Source organism: Lonchura striata, chromosome 3 (assembly GCF_046129695.1).
Source record: "Lonchura striata isolate bLonStr1 chromosome 3, bLonStr1.mat, whole genome shotgun sequence".
In the NCBI taxonomy this organism is placed as follows: domain Eukaryota; kingdom Metazoa; phylum Chordata; class Aves; order Passeriformes; family Estrildidae; genus Lonchura; species Lonchura striata.
The window spans coordinates 17,996,697-18,021,651 of NC_134605.1; the positions used below are offsets into that span (position 1 = coordinate 17,996,697).

General features: G+C 37.2%; 1 protein-coding gene across 8 annotated transcripts in view; it reads right to left on the reverse strand.

The window, feature by feature from the left end:
- The window catches only part of CDC42BPA (CDC42 binding protein kinase alpha), a 181,808-nt gene that overhangs the window by 22,102 nt on the left and 134,751 nt on the right, over nucleotides 1-24,955 (reverse strand). For 4 of the 8 annotated variants that reach the window (XM_021537011.3, XM_021537006.3, XM_021537014.3 and 1 more), the window contains 15 exons: nucleotides 24,684-24,789; nucleotides 23,950-24,098; nucleotides 22,717-22,808; nucleotides 20,100-20,176; nucleotides 18,900-18,947; nucleotides 11,706-11,825; nucleotides 10,921-11,001; nucleotides 8,795-8,900; nucleotides 7,901-8,037; nucleotides 7,131-7,270; nucleotides 6,170-6,251; nucleotides 4,786-5,002; nucleotides 3,860-3,922; nucleotides 2,392-2,985; nucleotides 389-486 (listed from right to left, as the gene is read on the reverse strand). In XM_021537011.3, coding sequence (XP_021392686.1) covers nucleotides 389-486; nucleotides 2,392-2,985; nucleotides 3,860-3,922; nucleotides 4,786-5,002; nucleotides 6,170-6,251; nucleotides 7,131-7,270; nucleotides 7,901-8,037; nucleotides 8,795-8,900; nucleotides 10,921-11,001; nucleotides 11,706-11,825; nucleotides 18,900-18,947; nucleotides 20,100-20,176; nucleotides 22,717-22,808; nucleotides 23,950-24,098; nucleotides 24,684-24,789 — 2,110 coding nt within the window. Of the gene's footprint in view, nucleotides 1-388; nucleotides 487-2,391; nucleotides 2,986-3,859; nucleotides 3,923-4,785; nucleotides 5,003-6,169; nucleotides 6,252-7,130; nucleotides 7,271-7,900; nucleotides 8,038-8,794; nucleotides 8,901-10,920; nucleotides 11,002-11,705; nucleotides 11,826-14,978; nucleotides 15,018-18,899; nucleotides 18,948-20,099; nucleotides 20,177-22,716; nucleotides 22,809-23,949; nucleotides 24,099-24,683; nucleotides 24,790-24,955 lie in introns of all 8 variants that reach the window. The other 4 variants (XM_031504271.2, XM_021537007.3, XM_021537009.3 and 1 more) reach the window with 4 other exon arrangements.

Consider the following 24,955-nt stretch of genomic DNA (forward strand, 5'->3'; position numbering starts at 1 on the left):
GTTCTAACCCTGTCTGTCTACACTACGCAGCAGGAGATGGAGATAGATTTTTGAAGGCCTGTGTAATTATCTTAACATCCACATGCTCTGGTAATAATCACAATCAGTCCCAATGAAGCCATATGCAATTAATGCAAATTAATTCCTCTCATTATTGCAACAGTATCAGTAAATCTAACATAGCCATATGCTTCAGATTGACCATTCATCTAAAACAGCGCAACCACATGAAAAACACATTTTCTATTTCAATAAAAATGCATGAGGTTTCTTTGCAGTAGCTCTTCTTTTAATTTAATTATGTTTCCACAAGCAGTTTTAATGATGGCTTCTAATGCAGTATTGGGCCTGGACATATTCCTTGGCCTATACTGAAATGGGAAGTTACCTTTTTGAGAGGAATAGTTTGAATCCACTCCATGGAGTTCACGTCGAAGACATCAATTGCATTTTCACTGTACACAGAGAGGTATGGTGCATTGTAACCTGGGAGGGAATGATGAGGCATTGTGTCATGTGCTTTTGGACATGGCCCAAAACAGACAATTTCTTACAGATTAACCATATTTATTTAAGAAAACAAAACCAGTGCTCCACAATCCAACAACAAGCTTTGAAAAATGTGCTTTAACTCAAAAATGCCCAAGAAATTTATTCTGAAGGCAAACTAGCACCACCCGAAAACTTACAACTCTGCATGACTTTTCTGTTAACTTTGCTGAAAACCTAACTACTCTCTGAGTTGTAAGATATTAAGGTTTACTCTGCCAAATATTGATGTATTTAAAAGGTTTTTTCCTCCTAAAAGCCCAATTTTTAATAAGAGCTCACATATTGTAAATGATGTGGTAGGAAAATACTCTGCTCTATTTAATAATTGTCACTTGAATGAACTGAGCTCTAAGTCTTTGGACTATGCACTAAATGAGCATCACTTGGAACTGAGCACCATGACACAGTCATAAAATTCATGTTTCCTTAACTTTAATTCTCTCTTCTCATTTTCTGGATTGTAAAGAGAAATTTTCTGCTACTTATCTGGCAGATTTTCCCAGGATGAAATTTGTTTCACTGGGACCACTTCTAAAGGAGAATTCAGTATTTCCATGTCAGCAACAAGACTGCCACAGTCTGCCAAGACTAACAACAGCATCCAAGTTGTGTTTAAATGTAACAGCTTTTGCTATAAAATATACCTCCATTCTGAGTTGGAGTCACATCAAATCACTTTATTTCAAGCAATCAAAAAACTGTCACAAATAACAATGGCAAGTATAGATAAACTGTGTGTGAAAAATACACATTTTTCAATCTATCATATAACCTTCTGTTTTGATTCATTCATTGTCCGAGTCCACTGCAATAATCAATTGTGTAAAATTGCTTGAAATCCAGAAATGGCAAACACCCTGCACATGCTGCTCCCTCCATACTCAGAAGGGCCTTCACTCAAGCAAGGTGAAACACTCCTCCCCTTTCCAGTGTGACTGGACTGCTACCAGAGTGAGGTAAGAAGGCAGACATTCTAAGAATCAACACAGAATTGGGCTTATTCACTATTCTGAGTGCAGATTAGGCTAATACTTATCTGCATTCAAAAAGACTTTAAAAAGAAGATAAGACATTCAGGTTTGTTTTCTTTTTCCCTTGAGACTGCCACAGAGATAAAGCCCCAGCTTTGAAATAAGGTGCAATAAATATTTAACAGACCTTGGTGGAAATGAAAATCTTGAAAAATTACAGTATTTTTCCTTAAGGTATTTTTTACATTGCTTCCTATGCATTGTATTTTTGAAGGGGAGAGAGGGACAAGAGGGAAACTTAGTCACTTTTTGAAAAAAGAGAGGAGATGAAAAAGAAGATTGTAGACAAAACCTGCTGAGGAAGAAAGCATGAACAAATAAAGAACAAAAAAGACAAAACAGACTAGTAAGTAGGAACAAATACCATTAGAGAAAAGGAAGTCAGACTACCAGATCCTAATGACTCTCAGCATGAGGAAAGCTGGAACCACAATGCAGAGTCGAAGTACAATCACATTCCAAGACTTTAAATAATAACAGTCCAGTATTGGTGGTAGCAAATACCTAAAGTTAGCCTCTGTTGAACCTGAAGCTTTTGGCTGTTTCAGAGTTAGAAATCCTGACGCATGATTCCTCTTTGTGTTCCAGCAAGTACAGGTCAGTGCCAGAGTTGTTGAAACTAATATGAATGAGGACTAAAGCCTTTGGCTAGATTAAAAATGGTGACAGGGGCTGAGAGCATTCATTAACCTGTCAGGTAATTAGCCCTGAACTCCACCTTCTGAGGTTATCAACACAAGCAGAGATCACTTCAGTGGACAGCACCAAAGACACACACACACACACAGACAGAGACAGCCCAACTCACAGCAAGAAGATGGAGTTGCGGGCCACATCAACTCTTGCTGCCTGGATCTTCGGCCCTGGCAGTCAACGTAAACCCCAACGCTGCTAAAACACAGCAGGTATTCTTTATTTGAGATCTCGACTGCGCAGATGGCATCGGTTGGCTGCTGTGAGATAAACGAGAGCGTGTGGTCGTCCGGATGGAGCAGGCTGTACGGGCTGCCCTCTCCATGGAGGGGATATTTTAGGAAACCTGACTGGTAGCCCACACAGAGACGGTCACTGAAGATGGACATCCACTGGACGTTCCCCTGCACCTGGATCTCCTTGATCTTTTTGTGGCGCGTCTTGCTCTGATTTAGTTCGTAACAGAGCACCTGCCTTTTCATGGCTACACACAGGCAGGTGAGGGCTCCGTGGCGCACGTGTCCCGAAACGATTGCCTGGCAGCCTTTGGTCTCTGCCAGCTTATAGAAGTCAGTCTCCCTTCCATCCAGGGCGGCCATGGGGAAGAGCCGCACGTGGCGGTTCCGTCCTGAGATTACAGCAATGAGCTGCTCGCTCGGGATAAGCTCGATCTGATGAACCTTCTTATTGTCACCAACACGGATAATCTCTGCAACAAAAATCAAAACAGCCCCCCCCACCACACAAATTCAAGTGAGTAATGGTGAAGTGTGAATTGATTATAATGTGTATTTGTAAAGATGAACTAGGAAAGAAACCCAAGAAATCACCTTAATTGTTTCCCTGCAATATTAAAAAGTACAGAATCAAAACTAGTATTTTAATAACACCAAATGTGACAATTCTGGATAAACCTTTGGCTTTTCCTCCTCAGAAATGGGAGGAGCAGATCTGATGCAGTAACAAAAACTGTATTATTTCAGTATTAATTTCAAAACCAGTTTATAGCAAAAAACTATTGAATAAAGGCAAAGCCTCAGAGCTGAAATACACAATTAAACATGTCATTTGTTGAATTAACTTGGGCAATCTGTTAGTACATCTTTCAGAACTGCACAGACGTTTTCATTTCCAGTACCAAAGAGGAGGTTACACAAAGTATTAAGCCATGATTCTTGTTGAGGTGCACAGCAGGAAATTCAGATGAGGGAGGTTCCTGCTGAATATATAAAGGAAGTGTTTCACTGTGAGATTAAATTGCAATATGCAGTTCAGAAAGATCATGGAACCTGTGTCCTTGGAGATTTTCAACACCCAACTGGGTAAAGCCCTGAGCAACCTGGTCTGAAATCAGTATTGAACCAGTTTGGGGCAAAAAACTTCAACTGCATTCCAAAAGCTGTATTTTTGTTATTGGAAAGTATACCCAAACCAGAAAACACACAGAACACCTTCTGGTCTTTTATGGAGCTGTCCAGCTAATAATGTAGTTAATAATGAAAAAATCATGAAACCAGAAGATACTGAATAAGAAAAAGATGACTTGGTACTAGGGAAATTATTAGCAGTTCCTAGTTTCTTACCATCTTTGGTGACATGCACAACAAACAACCCTTCTTCATTCCCCAGAGCTATTCTTTCATGGTCTACAACATTAAAGAAAAAAAATAGTTATTTTTCTTTGGAAGTACTTTATGAATCATGTAAACAATAGCAGTAATTCTCATTAACAGAGACAGTTTTTATAATATATTGAAATAACTGTATATAAAGGCAAACCTAATATATCAATGTATTTTAAAAAATTGGCAATCTCCCAGTCTTTCCGATTTCTGAAAAAAGAAGTCTTTTCCCATTTCTTCTTAGTTAAAGTAACAGCTTTTTAGCAATTTCTTGTTAGTTAAAGTAACAGCTAAAATCAATTTTTAACGAACTGTTCATACAACTTAGTACCAACTTTGAACTAACTATATTATTATATTGAAAAAATTTACAAAATCAGACTTTAACATATTTTGTGCAGTAGTATTTCAAATTACTAAATTCAGCCTCTGATCTTAGATTTTCTCTCTGGTCCTACCAGCAGATTTGAAAGTGAGTGATTTAATACACCTACTCTCTAGTGCTAATTGTGCCCAGTTAGGGAATTATGTTTACAGAGTATCGAAAGATGAATGCCCAATTCTTAGTCAAAATTATTCATAATTATTCAAAATGATTCAAAATTAGTAATAATTATGAATCTTGGTGAATAATTATTAATAGGGGTGAATTATTTGTGATTATGAATATGGGTGAATAGAGGGAATACCCTTAAAAGACCTGACAAAAATGCTGGGTACTAACTTGCACTTTTCTCTTAGGCCCATACACATTTTCATATGGGATAAAACCACTACCTATTATTCTCTGTTCAATAGATAACCATCTAATACTTTTTTCCCCCTAAGAAAATAATCCTTTTAGCATACCCATTTTTCTTAGAGCTATCTTCTTAATAACTTCATACCTATGATTGCTGCTGACTGTGTTGTTTTGATGAGGGGCAAAGTGCTGTCATAAGCTTCTTTGGGAACATAGACCGAGCGGTCTTTGAGTTTGTTCTTCTTCAGGATCCTATGCAACTCGTTCAGCACGCCCACCCACTTGCTTTTTTCATTCTCACCGTCTGCTAGAATCAGGATTGAACACTTGTTACTGGATGCAGAGAGCTGGGAGGCTGTAACCTGCAAAAAAATCCAAACATAGTTTTAAGTCATAAGTGATAAATAATTTCCTCATGAGTGCTTTTACAAGGGAATCAGGTGCCTCCAAGTGCCCTTTCAATTTGCTGTCTGAATTAAAGAAGTAGAATTAAAGAAGTAAAAATTTCTCTTCAGTTAATAGAAAACACTCTTATCTTAATCAAGAACCCACAGCAGAAAAACAGGTGTGAATACTTTAAAAAACAGAGAAAATGTTGGCTTTATTTTAAATGCATTTGTATATATTTTATAATTCAGGAATGTCTGCTCTGAACAAGGTAGTCAATTGTTTCTCACAGCAATTTTATAACAAAAAGCATTTTTTATAAAGCTTTGTGCATTTTTAAGAGCTATAGATTTCATTAATAATTTAATGCAATAGGAATGGTTTTTATTGAAGGAATGCTCTGTGATCCTTTTCTTGCATTTGACAGAGCTATTATAGATAAAATGGAAAGCCCCTTTTGTAGGTTTTATCTCCTCTCATCCCACTGAGTGATGAATAGTCTAAAAACTGGAAAAACAAGGACTGAAATACAAAGGCACCGTAAAGAAATTATAGAGGAATTGATAAGACATCAAGGAGATTTCACTGAGGTCAAAGCTTTAACAGAATATCTAACAAAAATAAGAATATTAGAATAAGCCAATGATGGCAGAATCCTGATACTAGATACTAGATATAAACTTTGATGAGCATTTTGCACTAAATTTCTATACTGGCTATCTGATGAATGGGAATTTTCAGATATCCAATGAATACGTAAAGAAAGAAAAAAAAATAAAGACTTCATCAACAACCCAATCAGTTAAACTGAGAACCAGAGTGGCAACTTGAGGAAATGAAAATGTACGAGGTCATGATGAAGAATTTCAAATGACTAAGAGGAAGTAGAGGAAAATACATCTTATTGTGAAGATTAAAAAATACAACCCACATGGAGATGAATGCTTGTCTAGATGTACCAGTGCTATTTTTACCACAGCAATGATATATGTACAGATACCTATGCACTGCTGCTAGTGCTGCTGTGGATTCCCAGGGGCAGAATTTGCCAAGGAAATAAAATACTGGCAAGCTGTCACACCACAGATCACCCTGTGAAACTCTGCACGTCTGGGTTAGTAGTGTCAGGATGTAATACTCACCCTAAAGATACAGGGGATATCTTTCCGATTTGCATGGATGACATCTGAGGCCAAGACAGAACTCACTGAGAATTCTTCATCCCTTATGGAGACCATAAACATAATTGGAAAAGAGTTAATGAGCAAAATCTGTATGTTTGGATTTTATTTTTCCAATAGCCTTGCTTACTGAAGGACACAACAAGTCAGCACTGAAATCTGGTTTTTAAAATTATCCTTCCATCTGTATCTGAAGATAAAACTCACAAATGCAATGTTGCATAACTAATTCCTCGTAAATGCTGATGGAGATGAATTTATTCAGATATTCTGTAACTGCTTTTAATGTGTATAAATTAAAACCTTTAAAGAAAAAAGTCCAAGTTAAAAAATAAGTGGAACAAAGAACACCTCTCCAACTCTCATAAAAATCCAAACTCACCTAGAAGCTATAACCTACAGCAGTTTGGGGCTTCCTGGATGAACTAACTTAGATCAGAGATGAGCTTTACTTAGTTGCTATATTAAATATTCTCAGCCTTCAGTGAGGCTTCACTACTTCAATAGTACTGAAGACACCGGGAACAAACTATTCAGCCCTTCTGAAGCAAAAACTGTAATACATTTACCCTATAACAAAGTTTTATGTCCTTCAAAACTCTACTCAACCCCAAAATGGTGTTATTTTTAATTCTTTATTCATTCCAGATCTTCTGCACAGCTGAACAGATGCTCTTTGCACATGATGTAGTAATGGAAGTTTAAATATCCATATAGAAACAAACAAGTGCAGTTCAGGCTAACTCCAAATAACTGCTGACTGCTGTTTTATTTTTTTATCCCAGAAAATTAGTGCCTTTCAACATGGATTACAGGGTTTCATAAAAGTTCTGGAGCTTGCTTAGTGATTTGACAAAAAGGAAAAGCAGAACAAAACCTCCCAGTGCCTCTTCAAAACTCCCACCAGCAGCAAACAACTTACCTCATGTCTATGACCTGACTCACTACCACGCTGGGCTGAGATGCTTTTCCTTCTGCTACATCATACAGGAAGAGTTTAAAATCACAGATCACTGCCAGCGCTCTCTGCCAGCCTTTCTTTACTCCAGCTGGCTTTGGGACCTTTAGAAAAATAAATTCTGATCAACTCTCTGTAAGTTTAGATGCAATCAAACAGCACAAAAATCAGTTTACTCATCTGGGCTGGAAAGTTTTAATTCAGTGATGATGTTAAGCAACATAAGCAAGAACCCAGGAGCTGTAAGACCAACAATCACAGACAGACAGACAAATAATATACTACTTAATAAATTAATAGCATCACAGGTTCTCTTTTCTCATATCACAAACTCATTCAGAGCTGTATTAACAAACATGGAGGGAAAAAACCTCATCTCTAGTTGGCCACAGAATTATGGCCAAAACTATGTTATGTAAATCTTTTAATATTTCTGTGCAAATATCCACACCAGTGACCATAGACAGTACTAGCAGAAAGACTCAAAAAACTCACAGGGTCTGGAAGATGATCTGATCTCCAGAGATGGAACTAACTACTCAACACCAACAGAGATGGAGACAGGACCACTGCTGACAATGCTAAGAGTTGCTGTGTGAAAATGTAGATCTTAGTTTCCAAACTGCTACCCTAAGACGTAATTCAATCTATCCCTCCTGTATTCAAAGTAATACCAGCTCTGGAAAACAATGAATTTAATGTAAGTGCCCCAAATGCAGCTACCTCCTACTTACTCGGACATGTCCTTCATAAGCTGTTCCTATGCCTTTCTGTGGATCTATTCCCAAAGGTCCCTTAGTCTGCTCAGGAGGGATTGGACAAACTGCTGGAGCCTTGTCTGCACAGGTCACGTGGCAAGAGAATCCACATACTTGTGAGGAGGGGAAGAAACAAAAATATTTGATGGTTATTTCTTGTGCAATGAAAAAGTTGTGATAATGATGAGATTTACAAAGAAATCCCCTTTCCTTTTTTGACCAGCATCTGAATAATCTCACTGAACTTTGCTACAGACAGAAATATAAGTCTGCACACAGCAGAAGTTCATGTTTTTATCTGCTCTAAATCCTGCATTTCTCTTTTTCAGATAGTTTATGGATATACCTGCTTTCATCCAGATAAGAAAGAGCCTAAGATAATCTCTATGATGTCTTCTAGGCCCAACTCTACTAGTAAACAAAAAACTGGAACATCCTTTAAACAATTAGCATCATTCTGCATGCATACAAACAAGAATAATTGCCACTCAGTACCAATTCTAGTACTGAAGTATTCTTTCTGGAATAAGCCAGAATAGATGTCTTAAATTTTGCCATGCAGCATAAAGCAAAGCTGGTGTCAGTATACCTGACCACTCAGGGTCACCTGTGGCCCCTTATTGCTATTTTGAGTACATTGAACTGAGCTCTTCTACCACCAACTGGAATAAGAGTGTCCCCAGATAACTGGGCAATCTCTTACATATGTTCGAAGTGCTTGGCTTTCACTGTTAAAGACTGAAGCATGACAATATACTGTTATTCAAAACATAAGCAGAAGACTCCTGCATCACCACACTACATCTCCTGTGCCATTTGCATCTGTAAGAACTTCAGTTCACACTTGTTTGTGCTCTCCCAAGTGCTTACCTTCACAAGTACAGCCTTGTCGTATCAGACCAACCATCAGGGATGTGCACTGATTGCATTTGGTTGGTGTGTTAAAGGATTTCACTACAAACTGGTGAGCTTTAGGCTGTGAAATGAGCAGAGGAGGATGTTACCACCTTTAAGACTTCTCAAGTACAGTTATTTCTTTCACAGACCAGAGTGCATAGGTGCATGTCATAAGGCAGCTTGTTTGTGTTTGCTGAAATGAGATCTGGGCCCAAAAAAATTCCTTGTAACTGTGCCCACTGTTGATAATTTAAAGCATCCTCTGTAAACAAGGCCATGGAAACTGGACCCTGTGTCAGAACATGAGTTTGCTTCCATTGCAGACAGAAAAGCAGCCCAAGTGATTCTGTTACACTTTAGAAATTGAATATGTATAATCATGTGCTCAGTAGGCACCTGACTGTCACCAGGTCAACCCATAACAGTATTTCCTAACCTGCAAATTCAGTGCTCCTCTGTCAGGAGTACTGCCTTAGTTAAAAGAAAAAGAGCAGACTTCTTCAAAATTTTAAATTTTATGCAGAAAGCCCTGACAGAGCCTCCTTTTATGGTGTTTAGCAAGGGCAATTTAGAGCACCCAATCTAAAGGCAAGAGCTGAAGTTGATAGATGAGGTTGATTTTGAAAAGGTTTCTCTTTTTTTATTATTCCTGGGGAACACAGAGTAAGTGGTTTCATTCTCTCCTTCTCCTCAAGGATGGCCGTGCTGATGCCACTATATAAAGGCTAAATGCCTATGTAATCTGGCAGGACTCACAGATGGCCTCATATAAAATCCAGGAAGCTGCTTTGCTGTCCTATAAAAACTCCCCATGAATAACTACTGGGGAGAAAGGCCAGATCATAAAGTCAATGCAAAGACTGTTCAAAAAAACCTCACCATGTACATGATCTCAAACAAGACAACTTTGCAGACTACTTTGGAGAGTAGGTATGTTAAAATTTTACTCATTTTCCTGTTTTTCAGAGCATAAGATATCACAGCTAAGGGTTCAAACTTATCCATATTTAATTACAGCTTTACTGTTACAATAGCAGCATTCTGTTTTGAGACTTCCAGGGAAACAACACCCAGCTTTAAATACTGATGCAATCAAAAAGTAACAAGGTTCTTTAGGGGACGTAATAAATTATAAAGCAAGTCAGTACTTACTGAGCAAAATGCTTGCAAAAATTAAATTATGCAGACAGTAAAGTCAGTTTTACATAATTCCAAGTGCACTTCAAGTATTTTTTTAATTGATCTACTAAGATGCTGCCAAAAGAACACTGTTCAAAATTTCTAGCTCACCTTTATACAAGTGAATCTTCTGCTACTTTGCAATTTATCAAAGTAGAGAAACAGATCTATTAAAAAGGCTTACTTACTTCATTATTAGTTGCAGGAAAAACTGTCATTTTTAAATATACAGAAGATCCCTAAATCTTGAGTCACTTTCCAAACTTTCACAAGAAACTTTTTCCTTTAAAGCTTGCATTTATTCTTCATTTGCTTGAATACGCATAATCCACTGAGAATTAGCATACACTGGCTCATTCGGCAACAAAATGATTTAAACAACTGATGGAAAATCAGTATTTATGCAGGTAAAAGCCAAAAGACAGGAAAATTGGACATCTCTTTCTGTAGTGTTCACTCTGCACTGCTTTAAAACAGGCAAATCTGTGGTTTCATTTTTAGGGATACTCTTTGCCTTTTCTCAAGAATAAGAATCTAGTTACTACACAGACATACTAATGTGAGATTTTTTTGTACACCAAGAGTAGAAAGGTATGTTGGTCAGACATATGTCAGCAAACACTCTCTTCATAGGATGGCACTTTCCTTTCTTCACATTCTAGCCCATTTACCTCTTTCTGATGTCCAAACTACTGTTCTTCCTACAATCAAATGCCTGTGGAATTCCTAGTGCAGCTTGGCACACCACATAATGTAAGAACCAAGGCTTTTAAATTTTAGAGGGCAACTAGCTTGTACATAAACACCCCTTCTAGGTAGCTCTGGTAAGATCAGTGTGATAACCAGTTCCCCTGAAGCTGTAGCCCAGGAGAGACACGTTGTCCTTAATTCACAGGAAGTGTGAATGCTTGGCAGGGTACCTTTGGTGCAGAGAGTCCCGAGCCAATATATGCTGTCCTCATGGTTGGTGTGTGCATTGAACGGGGAGGATGATCTGCAACCTGAACAGAGCCCCCAAAGGATCAATCAGACATCAAGAACACACTACCAAAGAAAGCCTGGATAAAGGAAGAAGAGTATGTTGTCCCACCCACCCCATCCCCCAGCATCCAAGCCATGAAACCAAATTGATTAATGCAGGACTCAGAAAAACAAATCTTATTTCTCAGCGAGATTCATCTCCTAAATGTCAAAATCAACTTCACATTATCTGATACATTTGACTGGATATTTCCTAATATAAAATAACCCCAACATTATCTTTTTTAACAGGGAAAGGGGATAAATTATTATATGAATGTATTATTATAGTTGCAGTGTCTGGCTAACATTTTATAATAACAACATTTCCAGTAGGGCTTTAAAGTGTATTTTCACAAACTACATTATCACATAATCTTTGTGCCAACATTTCTTAAATTTTCATAACTGAAGATATGTTATGAAGAGAGACCATAATTAATAATTGATTCATAGTTCCCATCCCTCTTCAAATAACCATATGTGAAAGGAAATAAAACATTCCCCAAAACCCAGTTCACCACTAGTGCAGAAGGCTATTACAAAGTCCTAAACAGTCTTGCTGCAGAAGAAAAAGCTTCACCCTAAACAAAAGATTTGCAGTAGTAATTTTTATACAAGTGAAACTGTTACTCCTAAAAAAAAAAAAAAAAAAACCAACAAATATCTTTCAACACTGAAGTACCTCAATTGGTTCGATCTCACTAGCTGTAGAAGGAGACCTTGATCTTGAATGGAGGTGAGACTTGCTATCTTCATCCCGTGATGGAGTATTAGACAGAGTAAAATTCTCAACTGAATCAATCTAGGAGAACAAGTCAAGAGACAAAAAAAAAAAAAAAAAAACAAAAACAACCAAAGAAATAAATCTAAGCCATCATTAAAAAAGAATTCTCAACTCTTACCAAAATAAGATATGGGAGCAGTAGAATTCCTAAGAGAGAACTGAGAGGATAAAAATTCAGTTTTAAGCAACTTCCTAATTAAAAGCAACAAAATGGAATGAAAATTGTTGCATGTAAACACGCCAAGGCTTCTGCTGAGAGGTGAGCACATGCATAAGAGCTGCTGGTTCAGGGCCCTGATAACCACTTGAAGACATTTGGAATTCAGCATTTTTCAAGGGTGAATATTTTCTAAATGCTACTGAGTTTTGTCCACTGGTAGCAGGGATTTCTTAGAAGTGAATTTCCACATAGCCCATGTAAATTCCTGCAAACATATTCAGGAGAAAACAAGGACAAAAGGCAGAGCAGTGTATATCCTGATAACTATATTCACAGAGAACTGAGGGGGTTTTGCACCCCATGTGAGCTAAAGAAACATCCTTACCAGGAACACAGATTTTCTGGGAAATGTTTTCTTAGTCCTTGATATATAGAATGAAACTAAACCCAACACAGAGCTACACTGAACAAGGCACTTAAGTACAAAAAGGCATCTTTGGTAACGAGTCATCTTTTGTTAGTAAAACTGAAAAAATCAGAGAAGGCAGGATTCTTCCATGAAAACAAGACATCTCTGCAAAGTTTCCTATGTAAAATTATGTTAGGGAAAAAAAAAAAAAAAAAGTGAAAATGCTTTTTTCCACTAATAATAAAAGCAAAAGCTGCAGGCCTCCAGAAGGCTGCATGGCATGCCTTGTTTTTCTGGAGCAATGCTATCATCAGTTCTCCATTGCCAAGGATTTGCCTAGCTTGCAGACAAACTAAAATATGCAGCCATGCTTACAGAAAGCATTTGAACATTTCAGTGTTTCTCATCTCATTTGCCACTGACAATACCAAGAATTCCATAAGCTTTACTGCTTTTTGGGAATCAATTATATTGCCAAGCCAATTTTATACATGCACATACAGTCTTGTTCTTCAGGAGCTCAGTCATGGTAGCAAACAGGTGCAGTTGCTAGTTATATTTTTTTTTTAAATTTAAATAGTGAGTTAAGTTTGATGGCTTCTAATTTTACCATACTCTTCCAAAAAAATTATCTGGTGGAGAATGCTCATCAGCTTAATCAACTTAAGCATATTAACATGCCTGCAAGCATTTCTGAAATGAAAATGGGAAATTCACACGCTGGGATACACCTGTTAACTACACACAGATCATGTGTTTCAAGCATTGAGGCAAAAAAGTAGCAGTAAAGCAAACATTTTGTGCTCAGATTTATCAGAAGCAAATAGTAATTGAAAGCTTTACCCAGTATTAGAAACACCGATGCCTTAAGTAGTAAATCCTCAAATCCAACCTGTTTCAATTATTTTGAACTTCTTTTTAATCCAGTCTAAACATGTGAAAACTTGGAGTCCACACAAAGACTGTTTAACCTTCAACAATTCTACCTCTTCCTTAAAAATGTCACTAAAAAATAAGCCAAATGAGTAACTACGGGCAATTTTTTTCATAGCAAGAAACAGACACTCCCTTTTTTCTACAAGTTAAACTCAGAGATCTCATCTATCATTTCATAAATATTTCCAGACACTTCAAGGGCTTTCCCTTTCAAAGCAGCATCTGAATACCAAAGAATATTCATGGTGTCTATGAAAAAATGTAGTACAAGCCTGATATCAGTGATTGAACCTTCCTGGATGTGCTACAAAGCCTTTGTGGTTGAAGACAACTGCTGAAACAGTAACAAATGCATTTTCACTCTACTTACAAACATAAAAAGCCCACAAAATACACAGAACCTGATCCACCACTGCAGAACAGAATTTAATCACCACCTTCAATGCAGAAACAAGGGCCTTAAGCTGTACTGCTGCAGTGATCTTGGGGTCCCAGCTTTAATGAGAAGAACCAAGTACAAAAGCAACCTGACTCAACTATGGTCAACAGTTTAGCAAGACCACTTTTCAAACTGCTTTTAAAATAATCCACTGGATTACCCAAAGCACTACGAAACTGCAAGAGCTTTGCTGTCTTCCACAGGACTCTGCATGTCTGAGCCAAAGCTGGCCAGTGTATAACACATCTGGAGGAGAGAGAACTTCTGACCTGGAGGCACCACCAACAAAAACAACCAGTTACTGTAAGCTTGCCTGAGAGACTCAGCAGTGTGCTTTGAACTGCATGGGTAAGGAGATTATTAGAGCTCTTGGGTAATTAGAGCATTAGAACTCTTACTGCTTCTTTACTGAGCATTCAACAGAAATGCTGTGTATGCTTACTTATTCCTTCCATCATATCTGTATAAAAGAAACAGAAGTGGCAGTATGAGATTAAAATGGACATAGCATAACTGGTAGAAATTCATCCTCACTGAGTCTGTTTTGATAACACATGTAAACAAGTGCTTAAAAACCCACCTTGATTTTTGAAACACCATAGAACTTCCAGCTTAACCAGCTACAACACAACCATCTCTGTTTAATTTGTATTAATTTTTCCTATCCTCCTTGATGCTCCATTTGCTCAATTCCCCACTTCATGTTTATTTATCTTGGTACTGTGATATTTTCTATCATTTGCTGTGATGTTCCTCCCAAATGCCAAACTGCCTTTCTATGGGCAATTCCCATGACTTAACACATGCCCTCTGCTAAGGGCAAGGAAACAAACAGACCCTCATTTGATGTTTGCTCATCTTCCCAACCTGCATCTGCCTGATCAGCGTCCACATAGAACTTTCACATTAAAAACAGAAAGTACCCAAAGCACCTTCTCCAGTTTCAGAGATATTCTGCTCATGGGGTTCACTGAAAGGAGAAAGCACCCAAAACATCTTCTCCAGTTACTGTGAAATTCTGCTCATAGGATTGCCAAATGAAATAATCCAAAAAGCTTTGAGCCCACGGCTGTAAAACAACAAAAAGCACAGCAGCAGCAGCAGCAAAGAGCAGCAGCAGCAGCACAAGACATGCAGTAAGGTAAATACACAATCCACACATTAAACATAGGCATGGACACAACAGGCAAAAAATAAAGGGCCACATAGAGTAAGACAGCCTCTTACACGTCTGCCTTTGTTAGCTGGAATACAGGAAGGAGAGCGCTTTAACAAAGAAAGGAGGAGAATATGTTACAAAACCAAACAGTGACACATACAGCACCTCAGAATTGCTCACTCTATCTCCAGAAGTAGTGCTTAGACACACACAGGCGTGTTCACTGTTACAACTATTTTAAAAACAAGCTATTCTGGGCCAACAAGAAGGAAGAAACATCAAAAAAAAAAAAAAAAGGAACAGCTATTCCAAGTCAACAGTCTTACACTGGACTATAGCAGTAGAACTGCAGACTACACTGCACCATTAATTTGCAGTTGGCATCTCTGTGCCTGAACAAGATGAATAAAGTCATCTATTGGAGGCACAATATGTTCAATTTAAAGTATCATCATTAACCAGATTTGTTCAACTTAATTATGAATGTGCAGGTAAGGTCAAGGCTCTCATGACACACCACTATGACTTATTCAGTTCAATAGTAAGAATTCAAAACATCATTTATTATTCTGTGGATACTTGCAGAGTTCAGATTTGTTTAGTCTAGCCAAAGCCCATGGGAACTGCATGTGAGGACAGACTGCAGAAGGACTTAAGAAATGTATTTCTAATTCCTAATGTGTTAGCAACAGGGCAAAAAATAGTATTGTTCAGCATGTGGGAAAAATAATTTTGTCAAGGGAAAATGGGATTCCATTTTATTGCTGTGAAATAATCACAAATTCACTCTTAAAGGAAACAAGTTGACTGCTTCTCACAGCTACTGAGATACATAAAGATCCACCTGGCAAAGAAACAAAACCCAACATTTCCATTGTCAGACACTTCTGGTGAACACAGGAGACTTAACACCTAGACAGCATTACTGAGACAGCCTGCAACACACAGGAGAAACAGCAGCAGGGTTTAGTCTTCTTGAAGTCACTGGGGGTCATCTCCCTCTGCACCAAGATTGGAATTCAGAGACTGCAAACACACTCCTACTGCCCTGTGTGCAGAGGACATCCCAGGATTGTTTCTGAATGTGTGGGCTGACACAGCTATGAGGATTTAGGCATTAGTTCTGCCAACCTGACCCGGCATCTTTTTAAGGCAGGAACCAACAGTGAGTGCTGCTCATCTGAATAGTGAGCTATCACTTTCTCCTCAGCATCTGCAGGCTACAGAAGCAGCAAGACATCTATTTTTATTTCTCACCAGCAGAAATTGCAAAACTACTGTTTTCCTCATTGGAAAAATTAGAATTAACTCCAGTCATTCAGAGAGTGCTATAAATAGTTATGTTATTTGGATGGCAGACACACAAGACATACCCACCCTAGGAAACCCAGTGCAGTGTGCACATCTGTGTGCTGAACAGACTTCAGAGATCCTGCAAGGAATGCCTTGCCACTGCATCTGCACGTTCTTTTACACACACTCTGTCCTTCCTTAATGAGGCACAGAATCTGAAGAAACAATCCAGGCCAACAGAAATATTTACTTGGGGATCTTGGTTACAAGAGAGGCTTTCCTGAACCCCATGCAATATTTCAGCACTGCATGAGCCCGACCTGAGGACTTCTAATCCTTCCTTGGTCTTAACACAAAGACCCCAATGAACCCTCACATCTCTCAGGTTTAAGTGAGAAGTTAATTCTTCTGGAGATGCTGCAAGAAACACTGCCTTCAAGGTAACCACTGCCAATAAGAGTCATTGGGAAGGGAATGGAGGTCACATCCAGTGGGCAGGGAGATTTAATAGCCTTATTTTAATTTAAGTCCATCTAATGTATTGATACTAAACCAACTCAATGAGCTAAATCATAAATAACCATGCATTTAGATAATTCAGACTATGAATTATGCTATGAATGAATCAAGTGATTGTCCAATAAATCAAAGATGCAGAACTGGCTTTCACAGCACAACTGAATGACATTACTTTTCATCTACTAACACAGATAACAGCTTTCTCTCTTTCAAACAAAGACAGAATGTCTTGTATTTCTCTGCAAGGTGCTCTTCCCATTTTTGAGCAGCCAACTCTTCTTTTTCTGCAGTTTTGTCAGATGAGACAGAATTCTGCCTTGGTGTTAGAGACATGAGCCCCTGGCCCGTACAGCCCAGAGATGATCTTTGCCCAGTGCAACTGAGAAAAAACCACTCCTGTTGGACTCTAATTGAAGATGGAACAGAGGAAGTTTGACTCCATGTGCAGGAAGCTAAACACAGCATAGGCAAACAATATAAATATTAGTACCTGAACCTTTACCCAAGACTACAAGGTCTACAAAGATCTGATCTGGGTGGACCAATCAAGAAGAATTGCTATGAAAGGATGTATGCCAGCAGTTGAAAATTACTCACTTGCATAAAGAAAAAAAACCAGTGAAAATGCTTGTGGAAAAAAAATGCTGCCTTCTCAAAAAACAAACAAACAAACAAACAAAAAAAAACCCCAAAACAAAACAAAAAAACCCCACAATAACCAGCAATAAATACGGAATAAAGTACTGAAGTCCTTCATAAGTAATAGAGAGCAACAAGGAAAATATCCATGTCCTAAGCCTCTCCTTGCAAAATAGAACATTATCAGCAACTGCCACATATGTCCTTTATTTCTCTTTTAATAGGTTTCAGGGGAGTGTTTTAGATACTTTTGAAGATAAATTTCTTTCAAGAACCTGCTGATACAAATGAAGTGTTCCTAATACTCAGGTAACACAGAACATGTTTTCTTTAATCCACATAAAGAATATAAATATTATTTATTTTTTGTGGATTTACATGACAGGAAACTGTACCTTATTTTGCTCTTTGTGTGTTTGTGTGTAAGAAAATTCCAACACTATCAGGAAGCCAGAAGCTTTCTGTATGCTATATAAAAAAGCATGGAAGTGCTTTCTACTATGACATCACAGATGAACCTTCACATTTTGTCTGGGGTATAAACCTGATTTACAAAGAAAAAGCATCCAGAAGAAAAGCATTTTTTTCAGAGTATGTAAAAGGAGATGAAAGCAGCAGAAAAGGCTCATATACCTCATCCTCTTTGCTACACCCTTCACAGCAGACATTTCTCAAGCAATATTAACTTTATCTAATTTCAATGCCAATAGGATTACACTGTGTTAAACACATGTATAAATATGTGTGAATGTATGAATGTATAATATGTATAAACACATCTACGAGCACAGACACACACACATACACAATTATTCCTACAGAGCTGTAATGGAATGGGGCTCTATACACCTGGATTTCAAAAATTTTATTAATAATTACTTTTATGGGCCTACTACTTCAGTTTGGAAGAAATAGAATGCAGTCAATTTTCAGCTTTTAACTCAATTCCCTAAGTATGCAATTATTAAGTGGGAATATTTAAATAGTTTAAATATTTAAATATTTAAAAGTCCTAATAGAAAACCTGCATTTCAAATGGCAGTAAAATGTAGTAAGTTCACTTCAGTCATAATGAAAATGACTTCGCACAATGCAGGCTAAAAAAGAGAAAATATTTTATTTGAGCACACAGAAATTAACTGTATGCAAGGGAAACTTTTTAAGAGATGTGATTAGAAAACTTATGGAAACAACTCATTATAAAGGAATAATATGAAGGAATTAAATACATAAATATGCTGATGATTTTGGAACTGTTTTTCACAGGCCATATTAATAGACAAGGCCTAAAAGCAGCTTTTCCCCATCAGAAAAACTGTTTCCAATTAGGAATTCTTCATCTGCACCTAAAGAAAAGCATTTATTTCATAACAAAACACCTATCTATATAAATAGGTGTAAGAGTGCTATTACAGAAATACTTTGTTCTCCACTGCACTTGCAGATTTTTTTAAGTTGACTGCATTAATGTTTGAATATTCCAAATCAATCAACTGATCTGTTATTGAGGGATTTACTGGGTCGAAAGTCAGACTTACGTCATCCATAAAATCAATCAATGAGGATGAAGAGGAGGAAAAGGAATCCTATTTTAATGAACACAGCAGTAAAAAAAAAGAGAGAGAGAGAAAGAAAAGGATGAAGAAAACCGTTCAATATAAATAAAAGTGCAAAAATAAAGAACTGTAAATAACCAGTGGCAGTAATAGTTACCTCAGTAAGTTTTCATTAATTGCCTTTCATAGACAATTAATTAATGTATTATCTGTAAAGAAACCAGTACTTTTTCAGTGTTTACTCAATAAAGTATTATTGCTATACTCTCAACAAGATTCTTATACTGAAATTATTTATATGATAAATTATTAAAAAGGAAATTTAAAAACTATGTTAATTGTGAGGACTTCAAGAGAGAACAATTAATTAGTGAATACATAATGAAAAGAAAGAGAATTTTGGGACATCAGTAACAGCACGGATTATGCTCTTTCATAGCTAAATGTGATGACACTGTATTTGCATCAGGAAAAAACAGGCAAACTTTAGGTTAATGTCTAGCTGTAAAGGTGGTGCCTTGTATCCTCTGAATTCAGTTTGACCAATATTTCACCTCAGCTGTTCTTTTAAAAGAAAGACAATGCTTTGCTTACTGTTGATTAGAAAAGAAGACAATAAATCTATAGTATTGTTTCAATTTTTTCCTGCCAGGCTTTCTACCTATTCTGGTCTTTTGTCTAGAAGTGACAAAGGTATTAAACAGATTCATTTTTTTAAAAAAAGGATCTGTGGAGAGGAAATGAATAGTAATATCTGAATTCTACAGATCTGTGTAAAATGAACAGATGATGAAAACAACCTAATAAACAGCACTAATGACTTAATGGGATACAATCAAGGATGATTTTGTATTTTCTTGTTTTTACCAAACCACTGCCTTCATTACTTACATTACTACATTGTATTTTTCTGAATACAAAGAAAAGCTATTGAACAACTATGCTTTTCACGTTCATTGAAAAATCAGGCAAATTTCTGAATTCAAGGTTTGAGACAGAATTCACTGTGATTACAAGCATACAAGAGAAGATAGCCAGCACTGTAAACGATAAATAATTATTATACACAAATTATTGGTGCAATACAATTAAAATGCAGGAGCAAACACTCAGCAAATATGCACAGAATCTGCACACAACAGCAGTTCCACTGACTAACAGTTAGAATAGCTGTGCACTTACTTCAAATTGATCCAGAGCAGAGGTAGGCGCATTCAAAAATGCCAAGAAAGAATTCTGTGAGTCTTGGTGCTTTACACCTAGAAAACAGCAGCAGGTTTATAAGCTACAGAAAATATGACCTTCTCATGGAGGACCTTTGCCTTGCTGAATCAGAATTTTGAGTGTTCACCTGAAACACCTACACATTTTGAAATAAGCTGCACATATGGTTTATTTTCCAGAGTAAATGATTGTCTAATGGACAAGCACATGTTTAATCAACCTTTCCCAAGCTAGGATGTGTCTGGTGTGAGCTCCATGTGGAAACACGCTCTGTGTCCATGCCTGTTATGCAGAGGGCACTGGTTTCTAAGGTGCTTGTGTCCATTTGCACCACACACTAATGCATCAGGTGCCACCCCTGCTGTGGTGACATGTGGGATGTCCCAGTGTGGCAGGACAGTTGGAGCCAACAAAACCACAGCATTTCCAAATAAGATGTGTTCCTTGAGCCATGCTCTGTGCCTGCCTGCCACCTCTCCCTGTTGAGTGCCCAGCAGTTGCACATTCCTGGGTGCAGCTTCAGATATTTCTGTCACACCACACATCAAAGCAATGCTCGGCCAGCGAGTGGGAACACTGTGTCCCCTGGAGCTGCAGGGACTGCCACACTTCAGCTCCTACTTTAACTTGCTCCAACTGGCATTTTTTTATTTCTTCTTCTTTTCTAATTTAAGTTGCTGTGTGGGTGCTTATACTTCACACGTGTACAAACTCTATTCTTCTCAATGCTAGAAACACATTGCATGCACATACGTGTATTGTATTTATTATGACCAGAGCCTGCAGGACTGTGTGCATCTCAAGACAATGATGCTATCAAAAGTTACCTATTTCTTTTTAAAAATATCAGTGTCTTGCTCTAATTAGCCATATCACCCTAAATGTTTTAAATATAACCCACAGTGAATAAAGTTACAAAGAACACTTTCCACTTTAAAATATAAATACACTGAAATCACAGTAAAATCCTAAAACCAATTTTCAAACTACCACCACCTTTATGGAATACTCTCAGCAATCTTTTCCCCACCTGTCTAAATTTCTGGAATATATTTATAAACAGGAAAGGATTAGGCACTAATCCAAATAATCCCTTCCTAGAAATCAATTTCCACACACTGCAAGTTACTCTACCACTGTACCTTGACTACATTTGAATCTTCTATACAGTTCATAATTCAAACAGCAATATATTTCTTCTTTTAAGGGAAAACCTAATCAAAGGTGGCAACGATTTAGATTAAGGTATATTTCTATCAGACTATTTGAATAATTGCAGTAGAATATTACCAATATAATTCTGTCACGAAACATGACTAATGTTTCCCTGAACAGTACTTTTTTTGCTTGCTTGTTTTCAGCAAGGAGTAAGTGTTTATTTCACCAGAACAATAAAGTTTTAAACACTGGAAAAAATATGAATTATAAATTCATAATAATATTTAACACAAAGGAGTATTTCAGAAGTCAAGAAACCATGCATAATATTTAAGGAAGTTCAAGAACATATAAATGAAACCTAAACACGACTAAGTATTTTTGTCTCCAGGGAGATGCTATCAAGAGCTTCTCTCAAAGCACTTGGAGGAAGCATAATCCTGGTATCAGTGCTAAGCATCAAGATGAGGGAGTATTAATTCCCTAAGTCTTATTTGCTAATTGCACCATTTTTTTTAATGTTCTGTATAGGTTTGAATTATTTTTACCAGTCAGTCAGCACTGGGAAGCCTATATGTAAGAGATGAATGTAAACTCTAATACTTTATTGACCAACCAGCCATTAAGTTGGAAAAGCTGAACAATATTTGACATCCCAATACAGCAATTGTTGCCAGGGTATTTAAATTCTGGAATTCACAGAACTACAGAAAATGAGGTAATTCCTTTTGGCCTGAAAAATACTTCTTCCCATGTGGCTCATAAGACACAAATATTAGAGCTACTACATAAACTGCAAAGAATCAGCCAAATCATTATTCAACTCTGAATGATTTTTTTTTTTTTTCAATGCAGAATTACCAAAAAAGTCTCTTCTCCCAGGAACAATGCAAAATAGTGCTGGACAGATACAACAGTAACCCCAGAACATCCTCTTAATACCACAGCAAAGCACTCATGATGCGGCTGCAAAGCCTATCAATGGAGCTATCCCAGAAACAAAGAAATTCTATGAATTCCTCTGCAGTTGTTTACTCTCTGTGTAGACAGGCCCAAAACACTCAGAGATGAATAACACTATGATCAGTATTGATGTCTAAATACCTTCACCCATCATAAAAGAGAAAAGGTTAGAAATGTATCTATATTCTAAGTTTTCTGGCAGTCAATTACCATACACAGGCCAAATAAAAACAATGCAGTCTCAACTCAAATAATGCCTTACTGATTCAAAGGTACCAACAAAACTGAGGCATATTACAAGTCTCAGAAGTGCAAATGCAACTCCTGTGGGTACATCTTGACACACAAGTGTGCTCACATGTTGGTATCAGATTTTAGTTTCAAGGTGACACTTGATTGATAAGATGCATCCACCAATGTGATACACTATTTACTTGGATATCAGTTGCCATACCCTTTTCTGATCTAAGCTCTTCTGTCTCCTTTTTCAGCCTTTCGATGTCTGCCAAAAGCTCCATGTTCTTCTTCTCAGATTCTTGCAATTTACTTCAAAAGAGCACAAAAAATGTATGTAAGTATTGAGAACCCAAGATACAAGTCACTCTTGTTCCCGATGTTCTCAAATACCAGAATAAATCTACTGGGACCTGTTTAGTTTACAGAAAAAAAGCCATTTATCTATTAAATAGGTTCTAATTTCTAAGTAATTGTGTGACCTTGTATCCTGTGAATGAGAAAAAAGACTGTATGTATTTTTATGTTTGAAAAAGCCCTGGTTTTCATTAAAATTTATTTGCTAATTAAGTACCTGTGATAGTAATAGATTCAGTTGAACTATTTTTTTTCTCAGTTCCTTTACAGTTAGTTGTTCCAGTGCTTTCTGACTCACAGCTGAGAGGTAACTCTACTCTGCAATTTCAGCACATTTCTCATTCTTGCCTGTCAAAGCAAACACTGGTTCTCCTGTTCTTATACAATTTCCAATGCTGCCTGTCATTACATTACCTGGCCTGAAAAACATTCAAGATAGGTGAGCCAGATGTTCCCATTTTACAGGTAACACACTTGAATCTCAGCTCTGTCCTACTGCTTTCCTAAAGCTGCAAAACACAGCAGTGCTCTGAGCTGAAGCTGGACACCTAGAAATAGAATGACTTCCTAACAACCCCTTTTGTTTCAGGCATTACACAACTCTGTTGTGGGGGTGGTGAGGTACTAGTGAGAGGTCTGAGGATGGAATAAAAGAATTCATAATAGTCCATTAACCACTGTTACTTCTTACTGTGCAAAGAGATATGCAACAATTAAATAATAATAATGCAATAATTAAATTAATAATAATTAAAGTCAGCTAACCCAGTGCAGCTGTCAGCAGAATGGAAAAGAATATATTCTAAGACACAAACCCAAACAATGGATTTGGATATGTTATCACAACTAAGAGAGATCATGTTATTAAAGAGAACATGTTCCCTCTGAAAGTCTTCAAGATCTCAACTTTTCCCAGTAAAGTGCTCAGCTGTTCAAATAATGAAGAGAGATGTTGGGTTTTTTTCTCATCTGGGTGTAGGAAATTGACATATTGTTAATGATCAAATTTCCACAGACAAGACAGATAAAATAATGATTTGATGACATTTCCTGGGAGGTATCAAAGTAAATTTGCATGAGAACAATTCAGTCTTACCACTCTGTAGAGATACAGGAAGCTTTGACTTTGTTCAGCTCATCTTGAATAGCCTGTTTGGCCCGGATTTCAGCATCAAGAGCAGACTGAAGCTCCAGCCTTGCAGACATATCCAGCTTTGCAAAGCGCCGCATCTTCCAGGGCATGTCCTAGGAAAGAATCAACAAATTAGATTAGAAAGAGTAAGAGGAAAGGAAGTTGAACATGAGGAATGTAACTACATTCAACAATTACATTTCCCAGTCTATTATGTCCTTAATGTATGAGTTCATTAATTCCAATATAATCTAAAATTAAGAACAGTATTAGCAGTAGTAGTTCTCTTGAACTCAAGTAACAAATTTTATGTTTTATGCTGATCTCAAAAGCAAAGAGATTTTGTGAAACCTGGTTTTGACGTGTCTCAATTCAGATGACAGTCACGAAGGACAGCCACACTTCAAAAGTGAAAGACTTGAAGGTTTTCATGAACAAAAGCATTATTTCCTTCAATGAATTAATATCTGATTACAAAGTAGCTGCTTCAACTATAGCATAGATAAAATCACCTTATAAAGATATTGGTGTTTAATGAATTGATAAGCAGTATGTGGTTATTCAGAAGCTCTAGGAAAGCTTAAGCTTAAATGAAAATTAACATGGACTCTACAGATAGATTATTGCTGCAGCTGAAACTGTCAAATCAGTGGTTTTTCAAACAAAAAACCTTCTGAGATATGGAAGTAAAGTCTTACTGTAGCTCTTGCACCCAAACTGGAGTTCCTCAGGGCTTCCAGCTCTTCTGTCATTTTGGAGGCCAAAGCTTGAAGATAACCTCGAGCATCTTTTTCATCACTTACCCTAAACAATTACATAAGAAAAGATAAGGTGTTTTAACCAAAGAAAAAACAGAAGTCCCTTCAACAAACCAACAACCAGAAACAGATAAATACAGAATACAAAAAAAAAGTCATAAAACATAAGGATAAAAACAACAACAACAAAAGTCCAAACAGAAAACCACACA